Source organism: Platalea leucorodia, assembly GCF_965183815.1.
Source record: "Platalea leucorodia genome assembly, chromosome: 4".
In the NCBI taxonomy this organism is placed as follows: Eukaryota; Metazoa; Chordata; class Aves; order Pelecaniformes; family Threskiornithidae; genus Platalea; species Platalea leucorodia.
Window position 1 is genome coordinate 125,225,312 of NC_138826.1, and position 16,371 is coordinate 125,241,682.

Genomic DNA, 16,371 nt, shown 5'->3' on the forward strand with positions numbered 1-16,371 from the left:
TAATTATTTATGCATTCTCCAGATGTAACAAGTGGTAAGGTAAATTCTCTGAATCAGCAAGCTTCGTTTTATAGTGCCAACTCCTAGAATAATTCAGGAGGAACCTTCAGAGGTTACCTGTTCCAAGCGTGCAGCTCAAACCAGGTCCAACTAGGCCAAGTTGCTCAGGAACTTGTCCAGTTGAGTCTTGAATGCCTCCAAGGGTGATTCCTCATTTGTATTAAATCTGCGTCCTATGGATCATGCCACCAGGAATTGTATTTATGGTACCTGCACACTGAAGCTTTCTATTCTCTCTATCTCCACTTTCATACTATTTCTTAAAGCCTGAACAAGAAGAGAAGTAAAATATTGCCAGTAAACACAGAGCCACATGAAAATAGGTTCATGTGTCCAAAAACTTGGTTTAATTACATCAACTAGTCAAATGAAAAAGACATCCTATGTCCCCTCAAATATTGTCAATAAATCCTTGTTCTGTTAACCACTTGTAAAACTGCCACTTCAAAAATATTCTACACATAGTATGGTACAAACGCACACAGCATTTTACACTTGGTTTTCCAATATAAAAGCACAGGCCCTGTAAGGATTTCTCAGGTTTTTTATGAAGTTCTTTCAATTTTACAAGTATCTGAAATCATCTCTTGTCAGTTCCTGGCAGTAATTCAAAGAAAAAAAAATCATTGAAGTTTTCTGAATTTAAAAGGGTCATTTTCTGCTTTTGAAAAAGCATTTTAAAAAAACCCCAAACTTCTTCATATTTTCTAACAAAAGGAAGTCCAGCCTCCACTGTTATCCAATAATTCATCTTACCTACACACAGCAATATTTTGTTTTGCTCAGTTGAAAGCCTCCTGAAATACTACTGCCTGCTCAGCCGCAAAAGATTCTCAAGTCTCCAGCATTCTGCACATTATTTTAAACATATAATTAAAAAAAGTTTCAAAAAATTAAGTGACAGTAGCAGCAGTAAATTCTTAAGAAGGAAGGAACATCATGAAAGCTGTTTGAAATGTGTAATAAGAGTTGGGGTTGTTCAGCCTGGAGAAGAGAAGGCTCTAGGGAGACCTTACAGCAGCCTCCCAGTACCTGAAGGGGGCCTACAAGAAAGCTGGAGAGGGACTTTTTACAAAGGCAGGTAGTGATAGGACGAGGGGTAATGGCTTTAAACTGAAATAGGGTAGGTTTAGGTTAGATATAAGAATGAAATTCTTCACTATGGGGGTGGTAAGGCACTGGAACAGGTTGCCCAGAGAAGTTGTGGATGCCCCAGCCCTGGAAGTGTTCAAGGTCAGGTTGGATGGGGCTTTGAGCAACCTGATCGAGTGGAAGGTGTCTCTGCCCATGGCAGGGGGGCTGGAACCAGATGATCTTTAAGGTTCCTTCCAACCCAAACCATTCTATGATTCTATGAATGAACACAGTGTGGTCTGTATTGATTTCAAGGAGTGTCTTACATTGGCAATGCATTATTTGGTAGCGTTATGTCAAAAAAACAATGTACCTACTCACTGGTATTAAAGGGGACAAGACAGCAAAGATATCATAGAATCACAGAATATCTCATGTTGGAAGGGACCCATAATGATCCTTGAGTCCAACTCCCTGCTCCTCGCAGGACTACCTAAAACTAAACCATACGACTAAGAGCGTCATCCAGATGCTCCTTGAAGTCTGACAGGCTTGGTACCATGACCACTTCCCTGGGGAGCCTGTTCCAGTGACCGGCCACCCTCTCAGTGAAGAGCCTTTTCCTAATGTCCATCCTGAACTTCCCGTGACGCAGCTTCATTCCATTTCCTCATGTCCTATTGCTGGTCACCAGAGAGAGGAGATCAGCACCTCCTTGTCTGCTGCCCACCTTGAGGAAGACTGCGATGAGGTCATGCCTCAGCCTTCTCTTCTCCAAGCTGAACAAACCAAGTGACCTCAGCTCCTCCTCATAAGTCTTGCCCTCGAGGTCTTTCACCATCTTGGTCACCCTCCTCTGGACACACTCTAATAGTCTGATGTCCTTCTTATATTGAGGCGCACAGTACTTGAGGTGGGGCCGCACCAGTGCGGTGTAGAGTGGGACAATCACCTCCCTCGACCGCCTCGCTATGCTGTGCTTGATGCACCCCAGGACATGGTTGGTCCTTTGGGCTACCAGGGCACACTGTTGACTCATATGTAACTTGCCATCAACGCAAACCCCCAGATCTCTTTCTGCGGGGCTGCCCTCCAGCCTCTGGTCCCCCAGTTCGTATGTATAACCAGGATTACACCATCCCAGGTGGAGGATCCAGCACTTGCTCTTGTTAAACGTCATACGGTTGGCGATTGCCAGCTCCCTAGCCTATCCAGACCTCTCTGTAAGGCCTCTCTACCCTTGAGGGAGCCCACAGCTCCTCCTCTTAGTATCATCGGCAAACTTACTTAACGTACATTCGATTCCTGCATCCAGAACAGTTGAACAGTTTTTCTTATAAACACACCAAACTGAACAGCTTCAACTACAGGAAACTATATCAATGTGTCTTGTGTAAGGATCGACAGAGCTCCTGAGTGCCTGACACCCAGGGTAGGAATGGCACCCCCTGGAAAAGGGGCTCCTGGAGTCCTAATTTAAGACTGTGCCTCTTCTCTTATTCCAAATCACCTTTTCTTTTCTCTTTATGCTTCACCGAACAACACATAGCTTCTAAAAAAGATCATTTTGGCACGTTGTGTTCACATCCAACGATACCTGCTGACTACAAAGCTCACGCAACTGAAACCCAGCGGGAGGTGGGGATAAGAAAAAAGTGAAAATCTCCCTATTACTATTGTAATCACAAAAGCCATGCACACATCCAGCACCTAACTCTACTGTAAATCCCACAAAGTAGGGTTTGCTGCAAAATAATGCATGAGGTACCATTCACTACAATCTAGAACGGTTTTTAATACGTACTCTGTAACTTGCATTATGCTGTTTCAATGCACTAAACAGCAATACACATACAGCACTATAACCACTTGATATGAAAATTTGATATGAATTTGCCATCTTAAAAATGAAATCTGTTCAAAAATGCAACTACGATGCACGCTTTAAAAGCCTGTCAGACAAGTTAAGCAAGAAATGATGAAACAGTAACTTAAACTCATGTCTTCACGTTTCTAGACATTCTGCTGAATAAAATGCCTAATACAAAAGATTGCGTATTTTAACTTGCTTACTTCTCTACACAATAAATTGTGTGATATCTTCTGTATAATTGATCAGAGCATTGACTCTCACTATGATATTTTGATGATTACATTGTTCTTCCCCTGCTTGGGGCAACTGAGGCAATGAAAAAAATGGTGAATTTTCCAAGGTATGGAAACAGAAATAGGATCATCAAACAGATCTTCTGTTCAAACATTTACTCGTTACTCAAAGATTCAAAAAATAGAGGCACTTTCTATAACATGGGTCAAAATGCAAGTATTTATATGTGTAGAAAGCAGCAATTACAGTTTATATCATGTTAACCACTGCCAAGCACTACTATGCTTCTACTTTTGAAAACTGTAGGCTCATGAGGATTAACTACTGAAATCAGGAGCAAGCTTGGCACGAACAGACATCCGAGCTGGCATGCAGCAACAATTATCTGCAATGCTTTTAAAAATACATATGCTATCAAACACCAGAAAATATTCTGTATTATTGTCGCAGTCTATTAGGAACAAGGAATAGCTTCTTTGGGCTTTATGTTTCATAGATATATAAACAAACAAGCAATAAATTTTGTTGCAGGGGAAAAAAAAAAAAAAAAGTCTTTAACTGGATTACAGTGGTACCAGGTATGGAAAACATTGATATCTTATTAAGGTAAGACATTTAAAAAAATTGTAGTTCTTCTCTGAGAATTAGACATATGTTTGAACTCCTCTGCTATGGTTCATTTGAATTTGCTTCCTAATTACTGCAGTTATGTTTTTGTGTTTAGTGTGCATAAATACATATTCCTACGTGATTATGGCCCACAGTAATGCAAACGGTTAAACTCTCTGACATGGGGAAAAAAATAAAGATTTCAAAAGTGGCAGGAGAGTATCTACTCATTTCAAACACATGATTATCTTTCCATATTTCAAAAGGAAAGGCCTTTTGAGGCATAGAAATATGCATGTGAATAGAAACATATTGAAAATTCTCAGCTTTCAGGTATAATGCTTTTCAGTTAGAAAGGCATAAGATGGGGGAACTTTCAATTCTCTCTGACACGCTTAAAGAGAGCTGCACACACCACCAGCCTGGCATTAGCATTTCTGTCCCCTCTCCCAGCCACTGATGGTTCGCTACAACTTTTGCGAAGCTGTCTCGATACCCCAATTAAAAACTGCAAGAGCACCGACGGGCCCACAGCTAAATCTGACCTATTTCATACCAAGCAGGTTATCAGAGACAGAACCCATAAATAGCCTGAAAAACAGTTAAAACACCATACAAGAAGAGAGAAGAAACCTTCACCTTGGAAATATCACTGTAAAAATGACACATTATTTTTCCAGGAAGGATCTCACAAACGCAGAAACGCAATGCCAGCTGCTCCCTGCCTTTTGAAGGGATGGGGAGTCGGGGATTTTAAAGGAAACTGGGTAATGCCGGAGACAAATTGGTTTTGCTCTCTTCAGAGCAAAAGCTCAACTGCAAAGAAGTTGTCATCAGGCTTGTCACCAAGTCCATTATTCTGACTGTCTCCCTTCCTATTTTCCCTAGTTTTCTTCCTTCAGCCCTCCTGGTCATCTTGAATTTGAGTTCCTTCTGCCACCTTTAAAGCTAGCACTTTAGTTTCTGGGGATTTTCACAGACTACAGAAAAATATGGAATTTTGAATTTCTGTATTCAATTCTCAACACAGAAAAGACTTTACTTAACCTTTCGCTCCTTCTGCAGCAAAGCCTGGCCAAGGCTGAGATCTGGGCCACAATTAATCTTACACAAAACCTGGTACCTCTGTCTTACCCCCTCTGTTTGCAGTGGGCTTAAAATGTGGCTGCATCCTAAGACGTTGGTTGAGCTCTTGCTGTGGCTGGACTCTCCCTGATGTTAAGAATATCATCGCTAGACACAACCGCTCCTGGGCAGGGCTTGGACATGAAGAGCACAATAAAATGAGATGAGAAAGACGATACGATACAGAGCACCGATTTCCTCAAGCACGATGTGAACCGCGTCCTTTACACAAAGCCTTCCCAAAACCCAGCATCCTCTGTGCTTACCATATAGAAACAGAAACGAGGATTAAATCCGCTGTCCCTTTTCCCTATACGCACACATACACAAATGGTCAACCATCAAAACCTCGCATGAAAAAGGCTGTGTCTGAATCGCAGCTGATTGTTCAGCGAAGTTAAAACAGCCTCACAAAATCCAGCAGCTGCCAGATGTAAATGCCTGGCTCTGGCGCCGCGTTTCAGCAGCTCCTCCGGGCTGAACAGAGCCCTCTCTCCCACCAAAGGCCAAGTTATTAAGAAATTGTTTGTCGACTTAGATTGGATTGATCATTTATTTCCCAAATTCCTTTTCCCATCATTTACTCATTATACGCCTCCTCCTGATGTAAGAGGACATTTATTAGCTTCTGCATTTATTGTGCTGGCAAATAGAAACACTCTGCAGCATTTCCTGGGGATTCTCTCATTTATCTATCGGTTACGGGACTGAAGAATTTTCAGGGGCAGAAAAAATTAAAATATCACTCAGACTGACAGCAGCAAAAATGAAGCCGGTATTTGCTTGGGAAGGCTATTGCAGTTTTTAGGTTTACAAGACTATTTACAAAAAAAGCGTGGCAACATTTCACATAAACATTATTGCTTTATAATGAGAAAAATTGCTAACTACTGCTTAGGCAGAAAAGGGACTGTTTTAAAGAGAAAGGGCGCTCAGAGAATGTTTTAATGCACATAATGTCATTGATACTTGTTTAAATGGATAGTATACTTAAATTAGGTTCTTAGTTTTAATTGCAATTGCACAAAGGACAGAGAACAGAAAACAAGTGAAAACAGGGACTGGTCTGCATTCCACTTTTTTTTACATCCAACACTCAGCTTGCTAGGCAATTCAAAAAAAGTATGAATATATTAAAAAGATAAATATGTTTAAGGGAAAATATTTCTGTCAGATTCCCAGGAAACTGAAAGAAATTAAAAGATTATTCCTGTGGAATTATTCCAAATATCATATAACCAGTAAAATCTCTAGAAGGTATCCTAAAAATTCAGTATTTTCCTTGTCAGGTGGTTCAATCTAGAGTTGCAGCATTTACTAAACATGCTGCCTCGACAAAGAAATCCAAGTAAACTATCTCACTGAGTGTTGTTTTAATCTAGTGTTAACTTCGTACAGTATTTGTTCCCAAACTTCGACTTCTGTAAAGGAAAGAAGGTGGGAGGAGGGAACAGACCTGGGTGAAATGAAAGCTGCTTATTCATTAACTACCCATATGGTAACACGTTTTGCCATACCCTATGAAATGCGAAAAACACTGCCTTTTAACATTCAAATGACAAACTTCTGTGGTTTGGTCCCTGTTGCCTATTAAAAAAATTTCTCTCTCATGATACTGTTCTTCACTCCTCTCGAAGAGGAAGGGGAAAAGCGCAGTTGAACCCATAAATGAAAACAGATGCAGACACAATCACGAAGGGTGACTTGGGCAATGCTGACATGTTTACGCTTAACTGTACGCATCCACTAATTTGTATTAATAAAAGTGAGCGGTGCTGGATGAACAACCTGCTTCACCTCATTAGGATCCGCACGTGCTTTTGCGGGACAGCCGTCCCCCGGGAGAGAAGCGCTGGCTCCCACGCCGCGCACGCGGTCAGGTCCCGCTCGCTGTGATTTCCAGTCCTCCCATCAGCCACGGCAAGCAATGGCAGAGGAAAAGCGTTATCCAGCTCTCCTGACAACACGATTTCGGACACGGGAATAAAGAAGCGAAGGAGCTCCCCAACATGCTGCTTTTCAACTGCTTTGTTTTTCCAGTATTGCCTCATATGTTCCCACTCTCATCACAGTTTATCCTCATCTGTATTTTTAATTCATAGGAAGAACATGTATAAGTGTTCAGACTTCACAAGCACCAAGATTCAAGTGACTTTAACACAAACTGAAACACTCTCAGAGAAAAATAATGATTAGTGATGACCAGTTATCATGGGACCGTAAATAAATTCCTATTCTTGAAGTACAGCAGGAGGTCAGTAAATGCCTAAATCCAGAGCGGTGATAATTCTATAACTGAGGAAAAGTTAAGAAAAAAAAAATACAATTCAAGCAGTGAGGACCTGAAAGTTGCAGGAACAGAAATGGGTTTTTGAAAGAAATCATCTTTACAAAGCTACATGATAGTTGGATAAACACAAAGCACTATATAAATAGCCAAATCCTGAAAAATATTATTTTCCCTGTTTCTTGAGTCAGTAAATCCCCCATTAACTACCAAAATCCCTCAGAGCTTGAGTTTTAGAGGTTTTGAGCATCCTCGTTTCCAATCAAAGTCTACCCCACCTCTCTGAGCACAGAGGCACGCAGAACGGTGCGACCACACCTCAAAACCGCCTTCCCCCACTCCGGAGGAAATGTCCGTGCCAAAATTCTGTAGGAAACGACACCGAGGCATCCTATAGGCAAAGAAAGGAACTTCAGGATGAGTTTAAAACAGCGTTTTAGGCCAAAAAGCATAATGAAATATAGCAGGAAGAGTGGAGAGGAAATATGAGAGTCAGTTCTGGCCTGTGATGAAAGAAAAATGTAGTAAAGCAGAAGCTAACTCAGGAAACGACACTTTTAAGAATGATGACAGGTTAGAGAGAGAGACCTATGGAGATAAAGAAAAAACACCCCATAACTGCATTACAAAAAGCACAGCATAATTCAAAAGTCTTGAAAGATCACATAAACACATCCCTGCTGCAGGACTCTGAGTTACCAGTTTGCATCCAGTATACCATTATCCCTAGGTCTTCTGCAAATTCTTACAAAACAAGAACATGGAATTATTCATCTTTTGCCCCAAACTAAAACTACAAAACATCAAAAACGATCTCAAACCATAGTTTTCCACATATTGGATAAATTAAAAAAGGATTGGGTCCTGCCCTGGGGGCACAGCAACCCCAGGCACCGCTGCAGGCGTGGGGAGGAGCGGCTGGGAGCTGCCCGGCGGGAAAGGGCCTGGGGGTGGTGGTCAACAGCCGCTGAACATGAGCCAGCAGGGTGCCCAGGTGGCCAAGAGGGCCACTGGCATCCTGGCTTGTATCAGGACTGGTGTGGCCAGCAGGAGCAGGGAGGTGATGGTGCCCCTGCGCTGGGCCCTGGTGAGGCCGCCCCTCGAATGCTGTGCTCAGCGCTGGGCCCCGCACCCCAAGGCGGCCATGGAGGGGCTGGAGCGTGGCCAGAGCAGGGCAGCGAGGCTGGGGCAGGGGCTGGAGCACAAGGCTGGGGAGGAGCGGCTGGGGGAGCTGGGGGGGCTCAGCCTGGAGAAGAGGAGGCTGAGGGGAGCCCTCATCGCTCTCTGCAACGGCCTGAAAGGAGGCTGGAGCCGGGGGGGTCGGTCTCTGCTCCCCAGGAACAAGCGATGGGACGAGAGGGAACGGCCTCAAGCTGCGCCAGGGCAGGGTTGGGTTGGGTATTGGGAAAAACTTCTTCCCCCAAAGGGCTGTCAGGCCCTGGCCCAGGCTGCCCAGGGCAGGGGCTGAGTCCCCATCCCTGGGGGGATTTAAAAGCCGGGGAGATGTGGTGCTTAGGGACATGGTTTAGTGGTGGGCTTGGCAGTGCTGGGTTAACGGTTGGACTTGATGATCTTAAGGGTCTTTTCCAACCTTAATGATTTTATGATTCTATGATTGTAAACAACCTATATGAAACTAGTGGTTACATGTTAAAAGTTATCAAGCATCACACTGCACAGGTGAAAAAAGCCTGGAATATTCATTATCGCACTTTTTTTTGGTCTCCATTTATATAGACACACATACAGAATGGAAAAATAATCTATAAACAAACATTTAGAGAAACATCAATACTTATTATTCAGTGTGGAACAACTCCTTATTTTGTTATTAAGCTGCATTTCAGCATTGCTATTGATTGGATATGTGATAGTGAAAGATGAGACTGAAACAAGTATTTTTAATGGGAAAATGTCTCAGAAGAAAACACCATGCATATTTGGTGTACTTGGGGGGGGGAATCTATGGGTGAGGCGTGTATTTAATAACCAACATCTTCGCTACTTATTCATAAATGGTAAAGAAAAGATAATGAGCAGAAAAAAAAATATAAAATCAAGGCTTAAAAACAATTGTTCCGAATAATGACTGTGGCTCGGTGAGATACGGAGGCAGTGCATTAATGCAGCACTCCAGTCAGAAGGCTGCAGCTCAGGCTGTCTTTGTCAATCAGGTTGAGGTTTCAGATATTGTAATTGGTAGCAAGTTGCCTAATCTCAACCTGCCAGGCAAGAAGCGTTCAACAAAAGCTCTATCCCCAAAATATAATGAAATTTGAAGAGAGAAATTTTCTAATATTGGCAACATGAAGCAAGATCACAGGTTGGGTTGACAGCTTTATTATGCTAAACTGACAAAAACATTACGCTCTGGTCAGTACTAAAAAGGGTGGTTTTCATGAGCAATATGGAAATACAAAGCGCTGGGAAACTCTGATGAACTCCTACTTTTATCTCATTGGTGCAGCATACGAGCTCAGACATAGAAAAGTCTCCTGGCCCACGTACAAAATGAGAAATTAATAGATCTTGATTTTATACTCAGGTCTCCTGCTGCACTGATTGGGGGAAAACTGCAAGAACCCACTGTCACAGCTGAATATCCAGGAAGAATTAAAAGAAGACACCAATAACTTCACAGAGATAATACAATTCATTAATAATTACATGATGTGATATACAGGAGTAGTCTTCAAATGGAAGCCATAATATATTTTATTGCTTCTATCTGGAAAATGTTTGGAAATCAGGTTATGTATTGGTATGCAGGGGTTTTATATATATGTGTGCATATTTGACATGGGCAGGGAGAGAGAGAGAGAGAGAGAGAAAGAGAAGCCAGGAAGCTAGATAGAAACAAGAAAAAAAACGCTGAGAACATCTCATAAAAATGGCTGGGAAATAAGAAAGATGGAATTCTCCTCTTTCAAGCCATGGATATTTAGAGACTGATGTTATAATGACTGGTTCAAATGCACAATTATTGTTGAGGCATACCCACATCGGTATACCCACTTAGAATGTAAAGAGAAGGAAGATCCGTAAACTGCCTTTCAGCAAGTCTTTTCTGAAATACAGGAGTTTGGTTAGGTCAAAGACAAAACAGGTATTGCTGAAAGCATCAGTTTAAGTAGCAGAAGAAAGAAAAGGATCATGCATTTTTAGCTGTACCACTTTTACCAAATTCCCCTCTCCAGACAGAGGACTAGGAAGCATCTCCATAGAGGCAAACTGGAGAAACTCTGAAAGTTGGGGAAGTTCTAAGAGGCTCCTTTACAGACCATGTCCTCAAAAAGGATGTTGGCAGCATGCATTAAAGCTGCTACTGAAAGGTTGCTTTACTCATCTGTGGTAAGAAAGATGCAAAAGATAAAGCAAAAAACAGTGATTATTCCTGTTGCTCTACATTATGTTTAGAATAGAAATCTATTCGAGCGGTATTTTGTATTGCAACGGACAATTTGGAAAACCCACCTGTGTCCAACAAAGAAAGCACACATTGCAGTTAATCAACAAGTACAACTTAGCAAGTCCGTCAGCTCTGTGCTAGCGCTAGTTCCATTTCTTCACGGGATCAATGACAAAAGGTTTGCTGAGCTTTCCCTGCGTCTCCCTTAAGTGCTCAGTACATAGCATCATCAGCCAAACCCATTCCCTACTTTGCTGGATCCAGCCTCAAGTCCTAAAATACTGCACCTACATCACTGCTGTTTGATTTTGAAAGACATGAAAGAATGCGGTACAAATGTGTCGAGAGTAAACATGTTTGCTCTAGTGAATACAAACTTCTAAACACGAGGTGAGAGCAGAATCATCCTCTGGTTATGAAATTCTTGCTGATACAGTCATGCAAGATCGAAGAAAGCAAACAGACTGATGAAATAAATGGAAACAAAAATGTTTAAACTGCTAAAATACGTCGTAGGGAATAAAAATGTTTGTAGTTATTATACTGCTTTATAATAGTCCCCCTCTGTTATCTACATCTTGCAAACTACAGTTTACAAAAAACATAGCAAACAGATTCTGGTTATTTAGTTGTTGAGATTTGAAAAGGTAAACAAGACTCTGAAGCATCTGAACAAATGCAGAACCCGCATTGTTTGCATCTTTGCACTTATGTTCATTACAAAACACCTACAAAAAGCCAATACTTGGCTGTGAAGCTGAACTGTATATCATCTCCTTTTCTGAGCACTGGGGCTATCACTGCAAAGCATGTTGGTCCATTCTAAGCCTTGAATAGAAAAAAGGAAAAGATCATTAAATTATAATTTCCCCACACAATTGGTATAAGCATTTCTTACCAACAGGATTAGTATGAAAGCAAGATCCCAGAATAAAGCTGCTCAGCAGTGAGGATGGCAGTTTAGTGTCTAGTAAATTTGATTTCTCTGAAAATCCTGACACATCATAATAGCGAAATCCTATTTACTGTAGCAAGCGGGATGGATAATACTATTTAACACCTGGTATAGTATGTGCCATCAGCTCACAGCTTTATGCTCTGTGTGCTCATCTTACCTTAAGGTTAATGCTCCTTGACAGCCTACATGGTAAGTAGAATCCCCAAATTAACTGCCGAACCTATGATTTGCAAATCCTTCCACAAAATTTAAGTCATGAAAAAAAATGGATGCAGATAAGAGGATCCCATTTCCGGAACTTATGTCTATATTCTCAGGCTCCGATCTGGCAGTAAGCCCCGTACGGTGCAGGAGTATCCCTGCACAAAGGCCACTAAAGTCAGCAAGGACACGCACGGAAATTATAGAATCGGAAAGGAAGAACTATCAGGGCAGTAACTTGTTGACTGCTCAATCTGTAGCGTATCTAACTTAATGCTGAAACCTCCAAATGCTAACGGAATAATTTTATTACCTTACACAGCACACGTATTCATATGCATACTACTCAATACTACTGAAAGTATTTCTAGGAAACTCACAGGCATAGAAACTTAGCTCAAGTGAGAAATATCCCAATGAATATGGGGATACATATCTTGCTCATTCACACTGATAAACTAAGTAGTTGTGTCATACAGTAGGGTATTAAAATGAATTTCCTTCTGCTCCTATGACTAGGGACATGATTCTCGTAATGATGCATAATAGTATTATGACGCAGCGTAACATGAAAACAGTTCGATTTGCTGAAGAAAATTTCAACTAGGGAGAGTTGCCTCATTCTTGAAGCGACAGAAGCACGCAGAGATACACCTCATCGCGAATGTCCGCGTGACACCAAGACTACAGGCAGACGAGGGAGCAAAAATAGTCCAAGGCAAAAGCGACTGGGTGAAGGAACGACAAGGTGTCAGATAAAACGAATGCAACTGTTGATGTTGACTGGAACCTACGCAGCACAGCGACATTAGAGATGCAGAGATGGTTATGAAGCCTGCAGCCGCCGAGGCTGGGAATTGGCGTTGAAACCAGTGGCACGATGGAAGGATGATGGACATGGAGGAGCTGAACAGAGCAATGACGGATACAGCAGGACAGAATTGCGTGACTGTGCGTGTGGGTACACACACGAGGCAACGTCAGAGAAAGAGGCCATAGGATTGTTCTTCCAGGTAGCAAGCTGCTCAATCTGCCCGAGATGGTAGTTTTCCTTTTTCTTGCTCTGCTATTTTAAAAGTAAAATCACATGGTTTAAAATATCACTAACGCCACCTTATTATAGTAAATAAGACGAGGTAGGGTGCACACATGTCAATGATTCGAATACTGCCATCTCTGGGGTTTTTTGCTGTAGTCACGGAGCACCATTAGCCTGTAAGCAGGCAATGAAAAACACTGACAAATTTTTCTCAAAGCTTAATGTGCAAACTCCTAAATAACAGCTTTACATCCTAGCCAGATATACAGTATGAGAAGGTTATTCTTTAACTCCTTTGTTAAACTACCTCATTTTGCTTTGCTGCTGTGGAGCATGTAATAACTCATAGCTTATGTGCTATCTTTGACCTAGAAACACTGGCAGCTGTTATGGGAATCGCTGGGTTTTTGGAAAGTATCAAAAGGTTTTTAGCACATAAACCAAATTTATGAACAGATATTGCCCTGGAGAATAGAATTGTTTATGTTTTATTATCACAGCTGTCACTGGCGCACAGTTATTTTGTCCTGTATTAATCCCCTGAAAAGGTTGAGCATCTTCACTCAGTCACCGAAATATTTTATAATTGACAGACTTCATCTGGCACTGAATATGTATAATAATTTTCTCCATAAGGAGCACACTGTGCTGACACTAATCTGTTCTGTTGTCATCTCCCTTTATTATCAACGTCTGCATTGTTTTTTCAGCAGCATTGAAGAACACAAATACGAAGCTTCTAATTGAAAAAGCTAAGTAATCAAAAAGCCAATTAATCATACAGATGAGCTCTGACACTCAATGATGCAACAGACAGAAATACCACATACGCATAACTGAAGTATTTTTAAAGTGTGCTTATTTGATGTAAGAATGATCTGAGGATGTAATTAGCATTCTTTGTCACAGGTGACAGACTCATATTGCACATTTCTTCATACTGACATTGCTTGGCTGAGCTCCGCTTGCTCCGCTCCCACCTCACCTCCCGTTCCGATCTTTTCTCCGCTCAACAGCCCATACTCTGACTTTGTGTACCTTTCACTGAAATCAGGACAAGTTTAGGAACAAATAAGCAGCCTGTTATTGTGCTCTGTAATTTCCAGAATGTTAGGCCTTGCCAGACCTTCCTTTTTTCTTAAACCTCTATTTCCATCCCAATGCTCAAAAATCACCAATTCTGAAACTCTCAAATGACCTTAATAACGGCTGCAGGCACCAGCCTCAGTGAAGCTGGGATTGCAGGAGACGTGACCTCTCTGCTTTTGCAGGTTTTCATTCTGTAATCTCCACATCTCTGAAAAAGTTCAAAGTCAGGTTTGGAGCACAGAGTTCACCTCCTTTCAGAGCCTGAACAACTCTTTTTTTGTGTAGAAGAGAGATGCACATGTACTTTGAAAACAAACCCGATGACAACCTGGCACAGCAAAGGTTTCTTAGTCAGAATGAGAAGACAAGCTTTAATATCACAAGAGCTCCACTCTGAAGACCGAGCAAACATCGTCCCTGGCATGAGGCAGTCAATTCAGAACCGCCTGCTGTAGTCCTGGAGACTTCCAAGTCCCAGAAGAGGAAGCAAGAGATGGCAGAGTTCACCCATTTCACATCACTTGGGGACGACGCTTCAGTAGCACTCAAATACTCAAATTATTTAAAGTTCGTTATCCCACTTGCACACAACAAGGATCTAGTCACATGCGTGTTAACATGCGATTCCACATTGGAAGTCTTCACAGGTGCAAGCGAAGGCACTGTATCAGTGACCTACTTCAACATCAAAAATAACCAAGAATAAAATCTAATTTGCTGCGTGGCACCTTACAAAGGTAAAAGAAAAGCCTTCAGACAAATAATCATAGTTTATCACACGTCCTTTGCCATGAATTACTCCAGTACTGCTTGCACTGTAACGATAAAATGGAAGCCTGATAACGAAGAGTAGAGGTACAACCACCCCATAAGAAGCCAGTTTGGATGAGATACTGCAGATGCTTTTTCCTCTAACACCCGCCGGTTATTTGAGAATAAGGAAGGTAATCTGGGAGGGGGGTGAAGGATCTTAATTTTTAACTGTTTAAATAATGCACCATTTTAGAATCATTAAACTAATTTACCTTCATCCTTTCAAACTATTTTTCATTGCCAAGAACATGGACTTCATTAATGTAATCTTCAAAAAGGTAGGACAAAGCACTGAGATGCCATCTGATATGCCCTCTATTTAAAATATTAAGACCAATTATACACACTGATAACTCATACAACATGCTCTGCTTCCTAATCAATAAAAACAAGGGGTTTTCTTCTATCCTGCTAAGCTGCATAAATGAATATATATCTTGTTAATAGTGTTTTCAAAACTAACTAAAAAAAAACCCCAAATTAATCAACAATAGGCAGGCTCAGGAAGAAGGCAGAGGGATAAAGGAGGCAAATGTATTCAGGCTGAAGGTTACAACCAACCTGGGATCTAGAAAATGATGACAGCAGTAATTATTTGAAATTAGCATCCTATAAAATAATACCCTGTAAAGAATAAGAATGTTAACAGCAATATGTTAAAACACTGTAAGCAGGTCATACAGCTTAGTAAACTGTTCTGTACAGTTTAGTTTCCAGCCTACTGTGAACAAAAACCACAGAAGTACTTTTTAATCATGGCATAAACACCTGCAATTAACATCAAACTCTCCACGTACTGGTGGATTTTGGAGGAACCACTAACTCCACCCAATGAAAGCAGCCGTGGACTGCAACGGAAGCAGAAATTCAGTAGGTTCCTTCACACTTCACATGCAATTTTAAGACTACTTGGTGATACTCGTTCACTTACGCTGGCTCTTCATCAGGGATGGTATAAAAGTAACCTTGTTTGGATTATTTCTTGTATGTAATTACTGCGACAGACAAAATCTCATTGCAAATGTGAGAACTTAGCAAAGAAAACAATACTCTCAACATTAAAGCCTCCATCTTGTCAATACTAAGCCAGAAACAGTAGCAGTTAATACCAAAGAAACCCCTCTGGCCACAGTTTTAATCTTTATCTCCTTCGAAAAGTCATCTTGTTTAACGGTAAAACATAACCAGAAAGTCAGTAGCAGAAATGAACAGAGAACTCTTCATTAAAAGGGAAAGAAGGCTTACCCTTTCCTCCAGTCGAGCCAGCTGCTCTTTGTAGTAGGCATCATGCTTCTTCAGTTCTCTGTCTTTCTCTTCCAGCTGCCTGGCCTAAAAAAAGCAATAAAAAGATAAAACTGGATCAAGAAAGAGCATCACTTGCAAAGCAAAACATCTACTATAAATTGTACCAGTAAGGAATATACAGCGATTGAGAACTGCAGTCTATTAGTTTTTGCCAAACAGTACATTAATAAGATGATGATTGCTGCATTGAAAATGTAAAGAGATTGTCTATTGTACTGGGTTTTTTCCTTCCCTCCTCAACAGCTGTGCCATAGTTTGTCCAAATGTATTTGGAAACGTCATGAAGATGGAACCA

At 41.3% G+C, this 16,371-nt stretch overlaps 1 protein-coding gene across 2 annotated transcripts in view; it reads right to left on the bottom strand.

The window, feature by feature from the left end:
* CHCHD3 (coiled-coil-helix-coiled-coil-helix domain containing 3) overlaps window positions 1–16,371 on the bottom strand; it is a 164,268-nt gene that overhangs the window by 42,540 nt on the left and 105,357 nt on the right. For both annotated transcript variants that reach the window (XM_082310170.1, XM_082310169.1), the window contains exon 5: window positions 16,017–16,100. In XM_082310170.1, the coding sequence (XP_082166296.1) occupies window positions 16,017–16,100 (84 nt within the window). The remainder of the gene's footprint in view (window positions 1–16,016; window positions 16,101–16,371) is intronic.